This window comes from Mesocricetus auratus, unplaced genomic scaffold (assembly GCF_017639785.1).
Source record: "Mesocricetus auratus isolate SY011 unplaced genomic scaffold, BCM_Maur_2.0 Super-Scaffold_100007, whole genome shotgun sequence".
In the NCBI taxonomy this organism is placed as follows: domain Eukaryota; kingdom Metazoa; phylum Chordata; class Mammalia; order Rodentia; family Cricetidae; genus Mesocricetus; species Mesocricetus auratus.
The window spans coordinates 30239161-30257605 of NW_024429191.1; the positions used below are offsets into that span (position 1 = coordinate 30239161).

The 18445-nt window shown below is 50.3% G+C and overlaps 1 protein-coding gene across 2 annotated transcripts in view; it reads left to right on the forward strand.

The window, feature by feature from the left end:
• Window positions 1–18445, forward strand: part of Adamts2 (ADAM metallopeptidase with thrombospondin type 1 motif 2) — a 202095-nt gene that overhangs the window by 55739 nt on the left and 127911 nt on the right. For both annotated transcript variants that reach the window (XR_005878190.1, XM_040748534.1), the window contains exon 3: window positions 12236–12395. Coding sequence is in view for 1 of the 2 variants with exons in the window: in XM_040748534.1 (XP_040604468.1) it covers window positions 12236–12395 (160 nt within the window). In the remaining variant the exon portion in view is untranslated. The remainder of the gene's footprint in view (window positions 1–12235; window positions 12396–18445) is intronic.

An 18445-nucleotide genomic window follows, 5' to 3' on the forward strand; every position in this document is an offset into this window, starting at 1 on the left:
CCTGGATACCTGCAGTCATGTGCACATATACACACACAGGCATAGACACACACACAGGCACACGCGTGCACACGCGTGCACACACACAGAGGAAATCATGTCTGGGCTTCATAAGATGTAAGTGAGTAATGGCAAGGGTTGAAAGTGGATCCTTTCAGAAAACTTTACAGCAGCAAAGAGAAACAAGTCCCTCAGTGTGTCCCACAGCCCAAGGCTCTGACTTGGGCAAGGTTCCATGCTTAGTTGGGAGAAGTAAGACACCCACTTGAAACCCTAAGTTTCTAAACTGGAAACAGTCCAAATATTCATTATGTAGTGGACAGACACATAAAATGTAGCACATACATATGGTGGAATTATCGTTTGGCTGAAAAAAAGAGTGAATCACTGATTATTCTACAGTATGAGCCAACCTTGAAAACATCATACATAGTGAGTGAACCTAGCCATAGACTGGTATTGCATAGCTTTGTGTATAGGAAATATCCAAAGTACGAACATTCATACAGACAGAAAGTAGATTAATGGTTGCCAAGGTAACTAAAGACTAATCAGGGTAGGAGGAATTGGACTGAATGCGGTGAGATGATTGCCAACTCATGTGGACTTCCTTTGGGGTGAGGGCAATATGCTGACATTGGTAACAGGAATACTTTATTTGTGCACATTCAGTATATTGTTTAAATGCATGAGTTGTGTGGTTTGTGAGTTATAGTTTCATAAAGCTGTCATGTTTTAACAGTATCGAAACTTACAGCGAAGGTTATTCCCTTTACACTTAGGCTTTAAGCTTTCTCTTTAAGTCAAAGACAGTCTTGTTTAGTGTGGATGGAAAGTTAACAGCTCCCTGGTATTTACTGTGTGTACATGCTCATGTGTGCACAGAGGGCAGAGGAGGACGTTGGGTGTCCTGCTCTATCACTCTCTGCCTTACTCTTTTGAGACAGGGTCTCTCACCGAACCCAGGCTTGTCTAGTGGCCGCCAAACCCTATCCATCCATCTGTCTAGGGACACATAGCCACTCCTGGCTTCTCAACGAGTTCTAGAACTCAAATTGGTGTAGCAGCACGTTTACCCACCGGCCCCTCCCCAGTCACTACGACCATATATATTTCAAGTGGAGATCATGATTCAGACTTGAGGTCTTAGCAGATAAAGGTATTTGGCTGGAATTCAATAACATTGGGTAAGACACAAATCCTGATGGGATATGAGAGGCTGCATTTTGACCATCTATGTTGGACACATCTTCAGCTTGTCTGTTCCCCGCAGGGAAATTTGAATTGGTGGCTTCACTTCTTTGCACCTGAGAGGCCTCTATAAATGAGGCATTCTGCCTGCCTGTACGATTTTAGTGGTGTTTGAATTTCCATCACCATGTCTGGCCCACAGAGGTCCCTTCAGTGATACCAAGTGCCCAGGGAATGGAGAGCAGGGCCACTGGCATTGAGGTACAGCAGGAGGTTAAGTGTAGAGGGGGAAGGATGTGTGGGCATCTTCTCAGGGGCAGAGGGGTGGCTGCTGTAGTTCTGTTGGTAGGCCCCACACACCAGGAGATGAACTTAGCCTTCATCTTGCAGGCAGTGGGAAGAGATGGGTACGGTTCTGGTTTTCAGTTGGTTGGCTTCCTGCTCACCCTGCTCCCTGGAGCTGTGCTTGGTCCTGTTAGGCTTAGAGAGGTGACAAAGGTCGGAAGTCACTGCCCTGGCCCCTCTCTTTGCAGAAGAGGGGAGGGCAGACCCATGGCAGGTATTTGAAACCTGTCTCCTGGCTCTGTGTCCAGGTCTCCCTGCCCGTCACTCGCTCCACCTGGCCCTTCAAAGTGTACATCTAATTGATCACTAGATGCAGTGCTGTGGACATCTTCATCTGAACCCCAGAAACCAACTGGGCCAGTTTAGATCAACAGAGGAGTAAAAGTCCCAGAGGACGTGAAGTTAGGTCCAGACGGGGAACGAGGCCCGACAAGCCAAGTCTCCAGGGCTCTGTCCATCTCAGGCAGCTCTGTCCCAGCCACTCCATTGCAGTGAAGCCCGAGGAACTCGGGCCAGCCATATCTCTTCACTTTCTGGGAAGAATGAGGCACGAAGAGGAATTGCTCTATGGGAAGAAGCAGAGTGGCTGGCACCTGGCAAGGACCACACCGGTCTACCCCAAATGCTGCACAAGCCTGATGACCTGAGTTCAATCCCCTGGACTGACAATGTGCATTGTGGCACATGCATGTCCCCCAAACAAACAAACAAACAACAAATACTTTTTTAAAAATCCTGAGAGAGCTGGGCAAACATGGACTCCAGTACAAGGACGCTCTACAAATGGACCTTTCCAGAAGGGGCTGCTCCAGAAGGCACAAATCAGGAGCTAATAGAGGAGGGGGTGGGGGATGGGGGGACAAATGTCTTCTCACTCCATGGATTGTGCTGGCCCACCCCTACCATACTTCCACACAGTGCTCGCCCAGCCCTTGCCCACCCCTTCCACATGCAGCTCTTACCCTTTTAGAAAACAAAATGGGGGATCAATGTGCAGAACCACTGCCTAAGATGCAGAGCTAGCCAGAATGCTCTCTGGCTTCAAGGGAGTGGCTTAAGTCAGATGCAGCCTGCCGTGTGAACAGGAAACATTTCTCAGAAGCCCACACGTTAAATACTTGGTCTTCAGCCAGTGGTGTTATTTTGGAAGGTCCTGGAAACTTTAAGTGGGGATTCCCTGGGAGTGCTCCTTTGGAGGCTATACCTGGTTCTTGGCCTTTCCTTACCATTTACTTCCTGTCCCTAAGTGTTGAGGAAGCTCCTTTGTCTCACACTCCTGCCATCTTGTTGGGGACAACTGTGTGCACTAGACCTTCTACACCTGTGAGCCAAAAATAGGCCTTTTCCCCTTTAAGATGCTCTCTTGGTATTCTGGTCACAGCTAACACACACTTTGTGACTGGTCATTCTGCTCTTCCCTCAGCTTCTGAGAGGGCAAGCAGTGTCAGACTGAGCAGGCTTTGCTAGGAGGTGCCCCAGGAGTGGCGGGTCTGATCGGGTACTGCTCCCTCTTAGGCCAGCAGCAGACTCAGCTTGCCCCTGAAGGGAGGTTGCGTGGTGAATGGTGGATGGGCCAACTGGATCTTCTGGGAGCTAATAGTTTTATGGGCAGAAACCTTGCCAGATATATTCATGTTGGAAGATCCTGGTGGCAAGCACAAAGTGTGTGTGTGTGTGTGTGTGTGTGTGTGTGTGTGTGTGTGTGTGTGTGTTTTAGAACAAGCTGAGTTTGGGAATAACAGGGAGCTGAAGTTGATGCTGTCGGCCACAGCCTTCATCCAAGTCAGCTTCGCTCTAGTTTTGGGCCAGTCTTTCTTTACTATTCTTTCTGTTCTTTGTATGTCCCCTTCCCCCTGTATCTGTGGGGGGGTGTGAGAGAGGGGCAGGTGCAGTGTGCCAGTGTGCTAGCTGTGTGCATGCAGGTGTAGGCTGGAGCAGGACATCAAATATCTTCATTTGTCATTCTGCATCATTGCTTTGAGACAGGGTCAGCCAATGAGCTCTTTGGTTCCACTTGTTCCCTCCTCCTCGATCCTGGAATTACATACAGTTGATGCTGACTTTTTGTGCTGGGGATTTGAACTCAGGATTTCATGCTTGCAGAGTGAGCACTCTTGTCTACTAAGCCATGTCCCAGTCCCTGTTCTCTCTTGATTGTCAGTAGCACAAGTCGGATAAACACATGATAGTTCTTTAGCTGGAAGTTGCAGAAGTGATGAGTTTAAGACACAGGCCTGGTTGGAAGCATGCATGCACAGGAAGTCTGCAGCTTCTGGCTCCCATTGGAGGAGGCACTGAGGGCGAGCAGCCAGCTTTACCCACGGGAGTAAGATGCCCACTTGCTGGGGTTTCCTACCATACCCCAGCTTGGAGCATGTCATAGTTTCAAATGCTTAAAAATTCAAAGTAGCAGAGGATAACTTTGGATTGTAATACATTTTTAACTTTTAATTTCCATTTCCAGTGGCTGCATCACCATCAGTCAAATAGCAAAGAAGCTGCACGTAGAGGAAAAAGAGGTCAAGTCTCGCTGTGTCATTTGCTGAGATCTGAACACTGGCAACTTGACTTGGTGTCCAAAGTGTGGCTGGGCTCTAGGCACTTGCAGTAACTCTGAGGCACGAGACTAAGTCCTCTGTGGGAGCTTCCTTCCACGCCACAGTAGAAAACCTGTTTGGGTTTGACAAACAATCACAGTCTTGATTAACGAGAGTCGGGGCCAGGGTACGAGGCCTTCTGTAAGACACCAGGCTGGACAGGCATGGGGTAGGACATTGGCCACCAACAGACTCCCAACAGGGTGTGGCGCCAGCGCCACAAACAAGTCCGGGGTATCAGGAAAAGAGAGACAAGACGTCCATTTGTTTGTCCTAAGAGAATGCATGTGTAGCCTTTATTGCCAGGAGAGTGTGTGTGTGAGTGTACATTGCAAGTGCTAAGAGGTCTCCCTCTTGTAAGAGGGAGGAGCTTTATATACAGGTTTACAGCACAGTGGAAAAACCCCAGGTAAAAGAGATGGTTGTTTTCCTCCTGCTGAATGTTGATGTCAGAGGGTCAAGGCCAGGGCAGTAAGCCAGGACTAGAAAACAGAAAGCACTTGGACTGGAAAACAAGTTGCACTTGTAGGCTGACCAGCAACTCACAGAGACCCCATGGGGCTGTGGCCCAACATCTCCCCCCTTCTTTATATATAAATTAGCACCTATCTCAGGTGACTAGGACGTTAATGTTAATCTTAGTATACAAAAACAAACATTTATAAACAATATTTGGGGATGTGGGCGTCGTTCTTTCCAAACTACTTCCTGCTGTTAAGGGGCGCTGAAATACCATGGGAATCATGACAAAAAAATCAAAACCCAGAAACCTGTTGAAGTCCTTGTTTTTGTGGTCTGTAAGGCTGCACCATCTCAGCTGTTTTAGGTGTTGGATCACCTGGGGCACTGCTTCAGGTGGTCTTGCTTCATCAAACCATACTAGTCTGGAAGGAACCCACAGCTTTTTATGTTCTGTGGAAACAAAAGCAGAAATTCTTTTCCCAAGTAACCTGTCCTTATATTTAAATTTAGAAGTCAAAGCATTTTTAAAACATGCAAGTTGGATTAATTTAGCAACATTAATAATCAATTGTCTTTTAGCAGTTTTTGTTTCTTTCTCAGCAATTAAACAATTTAAAGACACCACAACTGTACACAGTATCCAGACTCTCTGTGTATTTTTCATTCTATATACTTTTCCTTTTCTTTTAGTTAATATCAGTACCTCCTTTATTAACTGTTACCAATTTTCAATTTACCCACTTTTAATCCATCCTCCAACTGAGGGTGATCTCTCAGGTTCCCCTTTCTTTCCTGACCTTGGTGTCAGGCAAAGGCCTGGAGATTTAATCCAATCCACCCTCCAACCTAGGGTGATCTCTCAGGTTCCCCTTTCTTTCCTGACCTTGGTGTCAGGCAAAGGCCTGGAGATTTAACCCAATCCACCTTCTCCTTAGAAGGTGATCTCTCAAGCAAAGCCTGGAGATTTGACCATTCAATTTTACAGTTGGAAGTTGAGGTATCTGTTTTTAATTCTTTTCTTTCTTGAGTCTCTCCTCTCCCGGGTCTTCTTTCTGGCCAATCTTTCCCAGTCTTTCCAAGTCTCTCTGGATCTCAGTGGAACCTCCAATTGCGGCGCCCGCGCCACAAGCAAGTCCAGGGTATCAGGAAAAGAGAGACAAGACGTCCATTTGTTTGTCCTAAGAGAATGCATGTGTAGCCTTTATTGCCAGGAGAGTGTGTGTGTGAGTGTACATTGCAAGTGCTAAGAGGTCTCCCTCTTGTAAGAGGGAGGAGCTTTATATACAGGTTTACAGCACAGTGGAAAAACCCCAGGTAGAAGAGATGGTTGTTTTCCTCCTGCTGAATGTTGATGTCAGAGGGTCAAGGCCAGGGCAGTAAGCCAGGACTAGAAAACAGAAAGCACTTGGACTGGAAAACAAGTTGCACTTGTAGGCTGACCAGCAACTCACAGAGACCCCATGGGGCTGGGGCCCAACAACAGGGTACTCCCCAGGCTGGATAGGCATTGGGTAGGACACAGGCCACTAGCAGACTCCCAGAAGGATGCTATCCAGGTTGGTGTGTTTGAGGGATCCTTTTAATGTTTATTGAGTTGGGAGAGGGAATTGATTTTTATTAATAATAATTACATGTAAAAACAGATACACTTGTCACTGGCAGCAGGAAATCAAAGTCCTGGAAAAAAACAGCAAAAATTAGCTCATAGAGTACTTTGTCCCCTTGTCAATTTTCCTCTGCCGGGTTTTAGACAGCTGGTTCTGGGATGCATACTAAACCATTGATCCTCTGGCATTCTGTTGATGAACACTGCTTTCTTTGGAATGAGCCCCTTGTGTGGCATTAGTTAGGTTAGTGGTCTTGGGGGAAGGTCCATTGATGACCTCAGGGTGATCAGTGACTAGACTCAGGCTGGTTACCCATTGGCTTGGAGATGATCAACCCTTGGTCTTTGAGGCAGGGAGCCTTTGAGTTTAGGCATAGTCATTGTATTAGTTACTTGCCTGGTTGTTGTGACAAAAGACCTGACAAAATCAGCTTATGGAAAGAAAGGCTTATTTTGGCTCACATTACAGTCCATAACTGCAGGCATGTCATGGTAGAAGGATCTTGAGGCTGCTGGTGACTTGATGCCCTCAGTCAGGAAGCAGAGAATGATGAGTGCACTTTCTCCTTTTGCCTCAGGCCAGGACTCCAGTGTGTGGCACAGGAGCACCCACATTTGAGGTGGGTCTTCCTGTCTCTCTTCATCTAATCTAGATGATCTCTGGCAGACCAGTATAAATATTCATTTCCATGGTGATTCTAAGCCCCATACAGTTGACAAGACCAGTTATCACCGTCACCCATTGGTCTTGGGTGATCATCTCTCCTTAGAGAGATTGTCATTGATCTTCAGTGGTCATCCGTTGGTATTGGGGATGGTTATAGTCTATTGTCAGGTGGGGTCATGCATTGGTGTGGGATTGGCCACGCATTGGTTTGTAGATGCTTTCCCATTGTATTCACACATTAGTCTTGGAGATAGTCACCCATTGACTTAGGAAATGGTCCTCTATTGGCTTTGGAAGTGGGTAGCCACTTTATGTTGGAAGTGACCAGTGACCATGGTGGCTAGGTGATGGTCTCTTCAGTGATCATCCACTGGTTTTGGCGGGTAGTTCTACACAGGCTCATTGATATGATATATGTGTGTATTTCATGGTATCCAACAGAGATGGTCTATAAGATCCTAGTTGTCAAGAAACATGTCAAGTACCTCTGTCTGAGAGTACTGTCAAGTTGAGGGCTCCAGTCTCATCAAAAAGCCTGAGTAAATTGGCTTCACGCTTTATACTTATCTCAGTTTTATCTCTGGGTCCCCAGTATCCTCTCTATCTGGCTGAGTGACCTTAGGCCAGATGCCAGTGTTCCCTGGGTCTCCAGTTTCTTGGTTGTTAAATGGATCAATTGTCCTTTCCCTTGCACAACTGCTGAAGGAGCATATGAACCCAGGGATATACCCAGGACCAGGTGACCCAGGGTTTTATTGCCTTTCGTGTGGATGATTCTAAGGGTTCCCACCCACGCAGCTTGGGCTCTGGCCTCCCAATCATGACATCGAGATGACACCATGCCTTGCTTCCAACCCGAGGCCTTCCGCTAGGAGGGTTGTTGAAGCAGAGGAGTCTGACCTATGATCTGAGGGGAGGTTTCAGTCAGTCCCTGCTGTCCATCAGCCACATCCTCCTCATCTGGTCAGGCATGGTCCTCAGGGCCCAGGGCTGTTCTGCACCTGTCTCCCAGCCTGAGATGCCAGGGTTTTTCCAGAAGTGGGGGTTGCTCAGTGCGGACATGATGTCCTAGTGTCCCTCTCTAGTTGCCTCAGTAGGACTGATCTGTCCTAGGATTCCGCCCATGAGAAGCCCTTTCAGGGAGACCTGAGCTCTGGTTCCTAGACTCTGTGCATCCCCGGAAAGCCTCTTCATCCCCAAGCCTTAGTCTCCTCATTGGAAAGCCAGCAGGATACATGAGCATCGTGACTTGAGGTCCACCAACAATGTGTGCTCTGGTTCTAAGGATGCCCAGCCTCATAGGCTTTCTGTAACAATGGTGGTAGGACACGGGGTGACAGACCACCCCACTTACAGCTGAGGAACTGGAGGCCCAGAGAGCTTTGGCATCCTGTCCGAAGTTACCCATCCAGAAGAGGGGTGTCAGGAACCCAGTAAACCAGACTCCCAGCTTAGAGTGTCCTCTGTTAACCCCACAGGGGTTAATTCCCATGCTAATTTAAAGGAGTCTATCAATAGAGATGAATTTGAGATGTCTGTCTCCTCTAAAACCACACACTTGGGAACCACCCACTGAAGTGACTCTTGCTGTTGTAAACATTCTCAGGGTGCACCAGTGGATGGGGACCGCCCTCTTGTCTTTAACATCATGTGTCTCTCAGAGGACATGTCCTGATGCTAGGGGGTCAGCTCAGTCTGTAAGCATTTGCTTGGTCCCCACCAGGGCTAGTAGTGTCCTGGGAACCAGGGATGAGTCATAAGTGTGAGGGCCTGAAGGGTTCCCAACAAATGCTCATCCCTCACAGTCATTGGCTTCCTTCTACTTCCATGGCCTCCTGGCCTTCCTCCCCGCACACAGTGGACCCTGGAGGGGCCCCTGCTTTTCCTCTTCTATGCCTCTCAGAATGGCTCCTCTTTGCCGGGCCAACCGTTGGGCCCCAGCACATTGTTTCCGGATGCTGCTGATGTAACGGATGACTTGTAAAGGTCAAAACCCATTCTCTGTCAGTTCTGGTGGCTGAGGGTTACAGCCAGCACAGCCTGCTTGAGCTCCAGGTGTCTGCAGGGCGGAGCTCTCCCTCTTCCAGTTCTGTGTGGCTGCTGATGTTCCCAATGACTGTAACATGTTGACCTCTGTCTCCAGGGTCACCTCCCCATCTCCTCTTCTATGTCCTGTCTTCTTCTGCCTCCACCTACATGGAGTAGACATGTGGTAGGGCCACACTGACGCTCATGGGAACCTCCCAAGCTTCAGCGCCTCAGCTGGGTCTGTTCTGCAGAGCCCCCTTCATATCGCATTTGCTCTCTGTGGCTGAGTGGGGTAGGAGGACTTTTCAATCACCTCTAGACCTGGAAGTGCTTCTGACGCCGACATCTCCCTCTTAGCAGAATAAGATCTTTCCCCATGTCTTTGACTTCCTTGTTTCCTGGGATCTGTATGCCACATCCGGGCCCTGCTACCGGCCTCCCAGGCACCCGCTCGGCTTGTTCTCAGCTCCCCATAGCCACTTGCATTCCTCCAGTCTACCCTGTTCACCGCAGCCGTGAGTCACGTGGAGCTCTTCCCTGCCCAGAGGCCTGCAGGCTGACTACCCTTCCCACGGAGACCTCTTCTGCATTCCATGCTATAAGCTTTTCCCCAGGCTCCCAGCCACCCAACAGTCAGCTTGTTCCATCGATGGTAGCCCTTCTCTCTAGGCCTTTTGCAATGTCCCTCACCTACACATGGTTCCCCTCTTTGACTTTTCTGACTGATAGGAAGGGTTGGGGCAGGTTTTGACTGGACATGATCCTTGTTTCATGAGTCTGGTCCTGATGTTGTCCTCTGTGTAGCTGGCTGCTCCACTAGCTTTTGTCTGTGACTGGATCTACTCTTCCCAGTGGGCATTCTCCCCTGGCATCTGGGTTCTCCCAAGGTAAAGGCAGCAGGTGTATGGCTGCACCTAGCATCCTACACTAGACTCATGGCAAATGCTTAGCAGGCCCCATCAGAGTGACAGCTGCACTGCTGTCCTCAGAGCTCCCAGCTGGCAATAGTACAGGACCCACAGGGCTCCCTGAGGTCAGGGGAAAGGACGATGGCCTATACTCTGGCTCTCATGGTCAGGGTGATGATATGACAGATGCCATTTGAGTTATTTAGGGGGTGCTAATAGTCTCTGAACATCTGGATGGGTGATACCAGGCACTGGGCAGGGAACCCTAGCCAATGCCAGCTAAGTTCAAGCAACAGAAACACCAGCCCTTATGGTTATTTGAAAGAACCTGAGGCTCTGCCACTGGTGTGGACTCCCCTGCATCTTAAATCTGAACAATCAGTAGAAGCTGTGCAAATTCCCCAATGGGTCGCAATTGTATGCTGTGGTGGACTTAGGACTTACGGATGACAGACGAAAGAAGCAAAGTGTGGGAACCAGAGTGGATGAGGGGCAGGTGACCCGGGTGGCACCAGGTGACTGCATCAGAGAAAGGATCTTTGGGAGGCTCTGAGCCAGATGTGAAAGAGAGAATAGGGGTTTATTACCAGGTAGCCCAGATGGGAGATGGCAGCAGGAACTCCCACACTCGTGTATGGCAAGTTTGGGGTCAGAGGCTCAGCTGTGTTCACGCATAACCTAGTGACCAAGGTGAGACTCAAGCAGGTGCAGGCTGACAGCCTTGAGTGGCACAGAACATAGCAACCTGAATGTAGCCAGAGGGTCCAGCAGGAAGCCCCATACAATTAATACGTGTTGTAGAGTCTGATCTCAGGGTGAGGGTGGACAGAGGGAGGGGAGGATGCATAGAACTGTGGCCAGCCACAGGGATGTATGTCTTTTGTATGTCCATGGCTGGGGAGGGTGTAGCTTAATTTGGTCAAAACTGTTTTCCAAGAAAAGACACATTTTCCTTTTAAGATTTCATTTTATTTTAAGATGTATTTTTAGTTAGTGTACGCATGTGTCTGTATGGGGGTATGTCCATGTAAATGTGGTTGTCCTTGGAGACTAGAAGACATTGGATCTCCTGGGGCTGGAGTTCCCGGATGTTGTGAGAAGTCTAACACACCCTGCAAGAGGAGCAGGCACTCTTAAATCATGGAGCCATGCCTGCAGTTCCTGGAATTTCGTTTTAAAAGCTGAAATCTCATCATTTTAGTGGTTGGATTCACAATATTAAAAAGTATTCTTTGGAGGCCAGGCGTTGGTGGCTCACGCTTTTAATCCCAGCACTCGGGAGGCAGAGGCAGGAGGATCTCTGTGAGTTCAAGGCCAGTCTGGTTGACAGAGCGAGTTCCAGGACAGCCTCCAAAACAATACAGAGAAACCCTGTCTCAAAAAAAAAGTATTCTTTGGGTCTTTAGAGATGGCTCCCTGAGTAAAAACACTTCCTGTGCAAAACATGAGAGCTCGAGTTCAAATCTCCAGGATCTGCGTGTAGCTGGGTGTGATAGTGTGGGTGTCTATAATCCTAGCAAGCTATGGGAAGGTTGGGGGGGGGCGTGGGCAGGGAGGAGGCAGGAGAATCCCCAAAAGTTCGAAGTCCAACTAGTTTGACATATTTGGTGTAAATACCACAAAGGGACTGTTTAAGCGAGATAGGAAGGCATTGGAGATTGTCCTCCGACCCCCCACATCTGCGCTGGCATGAACGCTCGGTGGGCAGACAGCTTGCCTAGCTCGGGTTTGAATCCCCAGAATAGGGCATGGTGGCAACATCTCTAATTTCAGCACTGCTTTTAATCCCAGCACTTGGGAGGCAGAGGCAGGCGGATCTCTGTGAGTTCGAGGCCAGCCTGGTCTACAGAGTGAGTTCCAGGTCAGCCTCCAAAGCCACAGAGAAACCCTGTCTCAAAAAACAAAAAAAAAAACAAAAAACAAAAACAACAACAAAAAAAAGAAGTGGAGGCAGGGCCTAGAAGTCCTGGCCGGGGCATGCTAAACTGCACGGTTGGTTTGAGGTCCCCCACCCCTCTCTCTTGAGAAGTATAGTTTGCACTGGACTGAAGGTGTCTGTGAGTAGATGCAGTTCTTGGTTGATGATTTTGACCTGTCTTGGAATGACCGTCCCTGGTGGTGGCCTGTATTTGATGCACTATTTGTGGTCTCCTAGGCCCACATACAGGACTGCAGCTATACTTGAACTCCCTCAGGCTACTCTTGACATTTTGGACTTTAGAAAGACTTTTCTGGAAGGAATATAGGGCTCAGCACCTTCCTACAGCTCAGGCTTCAGAGTTAAGTCTGAGCAGATGAGGGCTCCCTGCCTGCATCCTCCTCCAGATGTTGACATTCCAGAAGGAGGTACTACCCCAGGGGACCCTCCTCCTTGCTGCTCTCCCTCATCTGTCCCTGTGCTAGTCTGAACTTCTCCACTTTGCCTCTGCAGGCTGGTCTGATCCGTATGGAGGAGGAGGAGTTCTTTATTGAGCCTCTGGAGAGGGGGCAGACGGACCAGGAGGCTGAACAAGGCCGAGTGCACGTGGTGTATCGCCGACCGCCCACCCCCAAGCCCCCTCCTCTGGTGGGACCACAGGTCCTGGACACAGGTAAGGCTGCTGTAGAAGGGAAGGCTGGGAGGGGTGGGAGCACAGAATGTCTCCTGATTGACTGTTGCTGGTTCCCAGGGAAACTCAGGTCTCCTTCTGCAGGCCTGATTGGAGGCTGAAGCTGAGCTCAGCCTTACTGGCTCAGGAAGGAGTCAGTCCCCTGCCTGGCTGGATGCATGGCATATGGGGTGCTGGGGTGTTGAGGCAGAGAGCTCTGCTCTGAGCACACATGGGTAACCAATAGTGGAGGTCCCCACTGCTTACAGGTCTAGGATCCTCACAGAGGGAAGAGAAGACTGTCCAGTGGTCCATCTGGGGAACAGGAGGGAGCTGTGTCAGTCCAGACAGTGTCTTGTGCCCTCCAGACAGCCCCTGTTTCCTGTTCCCGTACTGCTGCGGTCTCTGGGATGGTACCTGCTTCTATCCCAGAGTTTCCATGCTCACTCAAAAGAGAAGGCCATGAGCATTCTTTCTCTACACCCCCCCCACCCCAGGACACACCTTGAAAAGACTCCAGAGTAGCCCCAACAACCTCAGTGTCTTCCACACCCACTCACAGGGTCTTACTATTTTTAACTTAGAATCACAGGGTGCTTTGGGGCCAGGAATATGGGAGGAGCTACTGAGTGGCCTGAGTGACTGACAGGCATCTGGCTGTAGCCTCACAAATCTTGCCAACACAGCCTGACCCACCCCAGAGGTCTCTGGATTTGGGGTACTGGATTGTGAGGGGGTCTGGGACAGGATCTAAAGTGCTCTTGCAGGTTCCAGGGTCCCGGTGTGTAGATGAGACCTCCTTGCATGTGCTTTTGCCAGGCAGCTGGGCATCTGGGCATTTGGGTGCTTAGCCCTCAGTCTTAGACCTGGACCCCAGGCTAAGAAAAGTCATGAAGTGGGGGAGGGGGACAGCCATGGCCAGGGAACCCAGAATGTTGGGTCAGGCACATTTGCAGGCATCTAGTGAGCAGATGCCCCTGACTGACCAGCCCCCTTCCTGTGCTATGATTCACTGAAATCGCCCCGATCCTCTAAGGGAACTCCAGCTCATTTATTTTAGTTCCCTCTGACAATCTGGTTTGACAGATCAATTGGGCACAGCATGGCAGGGGACCGTTTTAATTTTAAGACACTGTGTCAGGGACCTTAGTAAAGGAATTGTTTGTGGGCAAACTAGTGTTCCCTGGAGATAATCACTGTTTCTGGCTGCCTCTTCTTCCCTGGTAACGAATAGCCGTCTACCTTAGCTGTCAACAGCAGGGCTTCCGGGGGCCTTCCCCAAGCCTTATCCTTACTCCCACCCTTGGGCTTTCCTGCATGAGAGTAGCTGGAGGGAAAGTGGGCAGAGGAAGTGCCCCAGACCTGGAGGGAGGCCTTCTCCTGGCATCACTCCCTTGCCAGCCTTTGGACAAAGTTAGCTTTTGTTCCCTTATAACAGCTGATAATGATTAGCAAAGTCAGTCTCAGAGAGCTCAGGGCAAGCCATTTTAGCCTTGATGCTTCTTCCAATAGGGCTAGCCTGCCCTGGAAGAGGCTGGGTGGTTCTGGCCTCTTTCTCCCCACCCTTGGGCTCAGGCTGGGTGAGGTAGAGCCTGCACTGTGGAGCTGGCTGGGTGCCCTTGGCTGTGCCTCCAATCCCAGATTCCACATTGGGCTTATCTTCCTGCCCTGGGGCCCTTCCCCCAGTGCTCTAGCTGGCTTGGTGTTGTTTTCTGGACTGTGCTTAGTTTTGGCGTCTTCTGTTGAGTAGTCCCTTTGCCTCGTGATCCCATACACACATCCCTAATGAGAACTTGGGGCTGAGAACATAGGGAGAGGAATTTGAGAATCAACCCAGAAACCACTGACCCCAGATAAATGGCGCTGGGAGAGATCGACTGCCCAGGTCAGGATGAAGCTGAGCTGGAAGGAGGGTGGGTGGGGCCTGGCCATCAGTCTCATAGGAGGAGGTGAATCTGTCTAAGGCTGAACACAAGGCCACAGTCTCAGGCGCTCCAGCCAGGAGCTCAGGCTGTGTGTGAGTGTAGATGGGAGTCCTGGACTATAGCTCCAGACCACAGGCCTATGCCCTGGGCGTTGTCTCCCTTCTGAGCCTTCCTATCCAGCGTCAACATGATGAGACCCTGTAACTCCCTGAATGTGTCTGATGGTTCCCAAATGACCCCTGGCTAAGGTGGACTCACTGGCTGGAGGGGGTCCAGACAGTTTATGCCAGAGCTGGGCCAAGGGCCCAGGGTGACCTCAGCTTTCCATCAGCTTGGGCCTTGACAAGGAGCAGAGCGACAATTGGAACTTATAAAATCTGTGTCCCATGGCTGCAGATAGCAAGCCAGCATATCTTAAGAGGCCCAAGACCCTCAAGGCAAAGGCTTTGCGTGCGTGCGTGTGTGTGTGTGTGTGTGTGTGTGTGTGTGTGTGTGTGTGTGTGTGTGTGTGTGTGTATGTGTGTAGGAGAGTCTATAGACTGTCCTCAAAGCTTGGCCCCTAGGAAGCTAGGCTAAGGAGGCAGAACTGTTAGGAGGTGGGGCTAGATTGTGGAGTCTCTGCCCTCATCAGGGGACTGGGGGCTAGCTTGTGGTGTGTCTACCCTTATCAGAGAACTTGGGGCTAGCTTGTGGAATCTCTGCCCTCATCAGGGGACTTGGGGCTAGTTTGTGGAGTGTCTACCCTTATCAGAGGACTTGGGGCTAGCTTGTGGAGTGTCTACCCTTATCAGAAGTCTTGGGGCTAGCTTGTGGAGTCTCTGCCCTCATCAGGGGACTTGGGGCTAGCTTGTGGAGTGTCTACCCTTATCAGAGAACTTGGGGCTAGCTTGTGGAATCTCTGCCCTCATCAGGGGACTGGGGGCTAGTTTGTGGAGTCTCTGCCCTCATCAGGGGACTGGGGGCTATCTTGTGGATGCTCTGCTCTCATTGGGGGACTCATGGAGTTGGTTAGGGCTCAGGAGTGAATTCATTCCTATAAGTGCAGATTTTTATAAACTGAGCTCATGACACATACTTGATCTCTTACACACAGCCCCTCTGTCTCTCCCACTGTGTTGTGACTCAACCAACGGGGTATGCATGAAGATACTAGCACAATGCCAGTGAACATCACAAGCCAAATAAACCTCAATACCTACCTCATGTATTTTGTTATAGTAACACATAGTAGATGCAGGCACCAAGGCACTTTATTAGCCCATTTTATGCTTTGGTTACTATAATAAAATACATGAGTCAGGGTAACTTTATCAGGAAAGGAGGTTTATTTAGCTGATACTTTTGGAGGCTGAAAGTCCAAGATCAGGTGCTCCTATTGGTCAGGTCTCTGTTGAGTACTTTATGGCCAGCAGCAGTACTACATGTTGAAGCAAGAGAGGTCACATCTTGAGGCAGGAAACCAAAAAGTGGCACACCGAAACCAAAGCAGGGGATCTGGTAGGAACCTGACTGATGCAGGCTGGAAAAGGCCAACTGCCCAGGCTAGGGTGAAGCTGTGCTGGAGGGTAGGGTGGATGAGGACTGGTTATTGGAGGAGACCAAACTGTCCAAAGCTGTATCCTAGACCTCAGTCCTGGGCTGCAGGCCCAGACTCTCCCAGTGAGAGCTCGGACTGCTGTGGGTTTGCCCAAAGCAACCACAGGGTATGGGTTCAAGACATCCCAATAAGTGCTGAAAGGTAGGGGGAAGTCAAGACGGCAGGAAAGGGGAAACCCATGTGTCAACAAAGGTGTGAATTCTGGGTCCATCCTTAGACCTTGCCCTAGCTGCCATCTCTCATCTTTGTCTGGAGTTCTTGAAGAGGGAGCCAGGACTTGTGAGAGCAAAAGCTGAAGCCCCGGCTGGGCCAGAAGACCCGCTCTGCACTTGGAACTGGGTGATCTTGGCATGTAACTTGCTCTTAAGCATAAGACAGCTGTGGAACACTGGATAAACACACATTATGTCATACTTTGGGGGACCAACAGCCACAGATCACTGTCACTGAGCTGAAATGGAGACGTGGGCAGGGCCACATTGCCTCTGGAGATGCTAGGAGGGAATTTGTCCACTGTCTCTTCAGGCTCTGGGCTTCTGGCTTCCCTTGGCTTGAGGCCACATCACGCCAGAGGCTGCCTGCATGTCACTGCTCTTCCTCTGTCTGCGTCTGTGCCCTACCTCCCTTTGCTTCCATTGAAAGGTCGATTTTATTTAGGTTTCCTCTGGGTAACCCAGGAGCAGCTCCCATCTCAAGATCCTTGATCTAATCACACCTGATAAGCATTGTTCTGTCATGGAAGGGACCAGTGACAGGTCACAAAAGTCAGAACTCCGCATCTCCAGGGACTCCCTTTCAGCAAAGTAAGTGCAGGAGACGAATCTGAGTGGAGTATGTAGTGCATGGCACTCCGTGGAGCACCCACGCACAGGAGTCACTTGATCCAGCCTTAGCCAGATGTCACCCCACACCTGGGAAGGCCAGACAGATGAGGCCACATACACAGAGCAGCTGGCTTCACTCTCCGCATGAGCATCAAAGGCTGTTTCTCTACTGAACTTGGGATTTTATGAAGATCCCTGTGTCATAGTCTGGATATTTGATCTCCCTGTCATCCATACAGAGCTATCTGCACAGTGTCCCACCATTAAGACAAAAGCTGCGAATTCAGAGTCCTTCAATGAAAACAGCAGCGAACAACAACAAAACCCATTCCTGGGCTGGCTCTTACCCCCTCCCCCCTTCCCAGTACTGTGGATTAAACTCAAGCCCTCATGTACGTGCTTCTTACTTCTCTTGACCTTGCTTTTGTAGGTAGCTCATGGATCTAGGGCAACTGAATAGCTTAGCATCAAGAGAATTCAGGCAATAATTTTTATGAGAACTCTCCGGCGTTTTGGAATGTGGTTTCAAATTTCAGAAAAGCACCGTATGGACCAAATAAAACAGGCCCCTCCTATTGGCCAAGGCTTCTGAGATGCAGAGGTTGAAGCAGTTTCTTTCCTTCCTGTTGGGCTGCTTCCCTGGGGTCCCCCTGGCTATACCTTGGGATGTAAATGAGGCAGGTAGTTCCTGCCCCGGGAACCTGCTTCTGGGTTGCTGTGCCCTCAAGCCCAGCTGTACACACTGCCCCAGGACTGAGAGAAGTCAGACAGTCCTGTGCCAGTGACCTTGGCTGCCGCCTCCTCTTCAGAAGCAGCGGGTGCCAAGCCTCTGCCCGCTGCTGTCAGACTTGGGTGTCCTCCCTGATGGGCAGAGGAGGCTCCACGCTGCAGGAGCTACTTTGCCCTGCTGCTGCCAAGTCGAGCTTGCAGAGAGAGGATGAGGTGTCCCCACCGAGTGGTTCCTCCACGTGGCTGAGTGTGGCCGAAAAGTCTCCACCTGTTGGCCCATAGCCAGCCCTTCCCCTAGACTGGGAAGCCAACCCCTTCTGACCAGACTTCATCATGTTACCTCTCCTTAGGCTCAGATAGGAGATTTCCAGGCTGCAGGGAGCCATGCAGGGTAAAGTGGGGGGGTGGGATGAGGCAGCCCAGGGGCTTGGTGGGGCATGTAGCTACAGCTGTCCCAGGATCTGAACAGTGGCCTGCATGCCATAAGAGGTCTCTTGGGATCTGACCAAGCATCCTGCACTTTGGCAAGCCTGCTCAGGCTGCAGTGTGCTGGAGGTTGGAGGTAGGGATGCCATGGGGGTGGGGCAGAGAGGAAGAGGGTAAGAGAGCAGAGGCCGTCTAGATGAGCCTCTGGATGGGAAAGGAGGTGTGAGTTCTCCAGCAGGCAGATCACCAGGACTCAGTTCCGTGTGGATGTGAGGTGTAGGGAGCGGTCTGGGCAGTGGGGAGCATGGAAGATTTGAGAGAGCTGAGACAGGTGGGGGGGGAGGGGCGCAGACAACCAGATGAGGGGGCCATTCTGTCCTACAGCCTTTTGTGGCCTTTGCAATAGCACAACAAACTCAGGGGCTTCAAACAGCTCAATGCAGTCTCCCAGAGCTCTGGGGCTGTGAGAGCTTTCCCGGCCTCTCCCAACATCAGCCCTGTGGCTGCCTTCCTCCCTTGGCTGGTGGCCGTATCATGCTGATCTCTGTAATC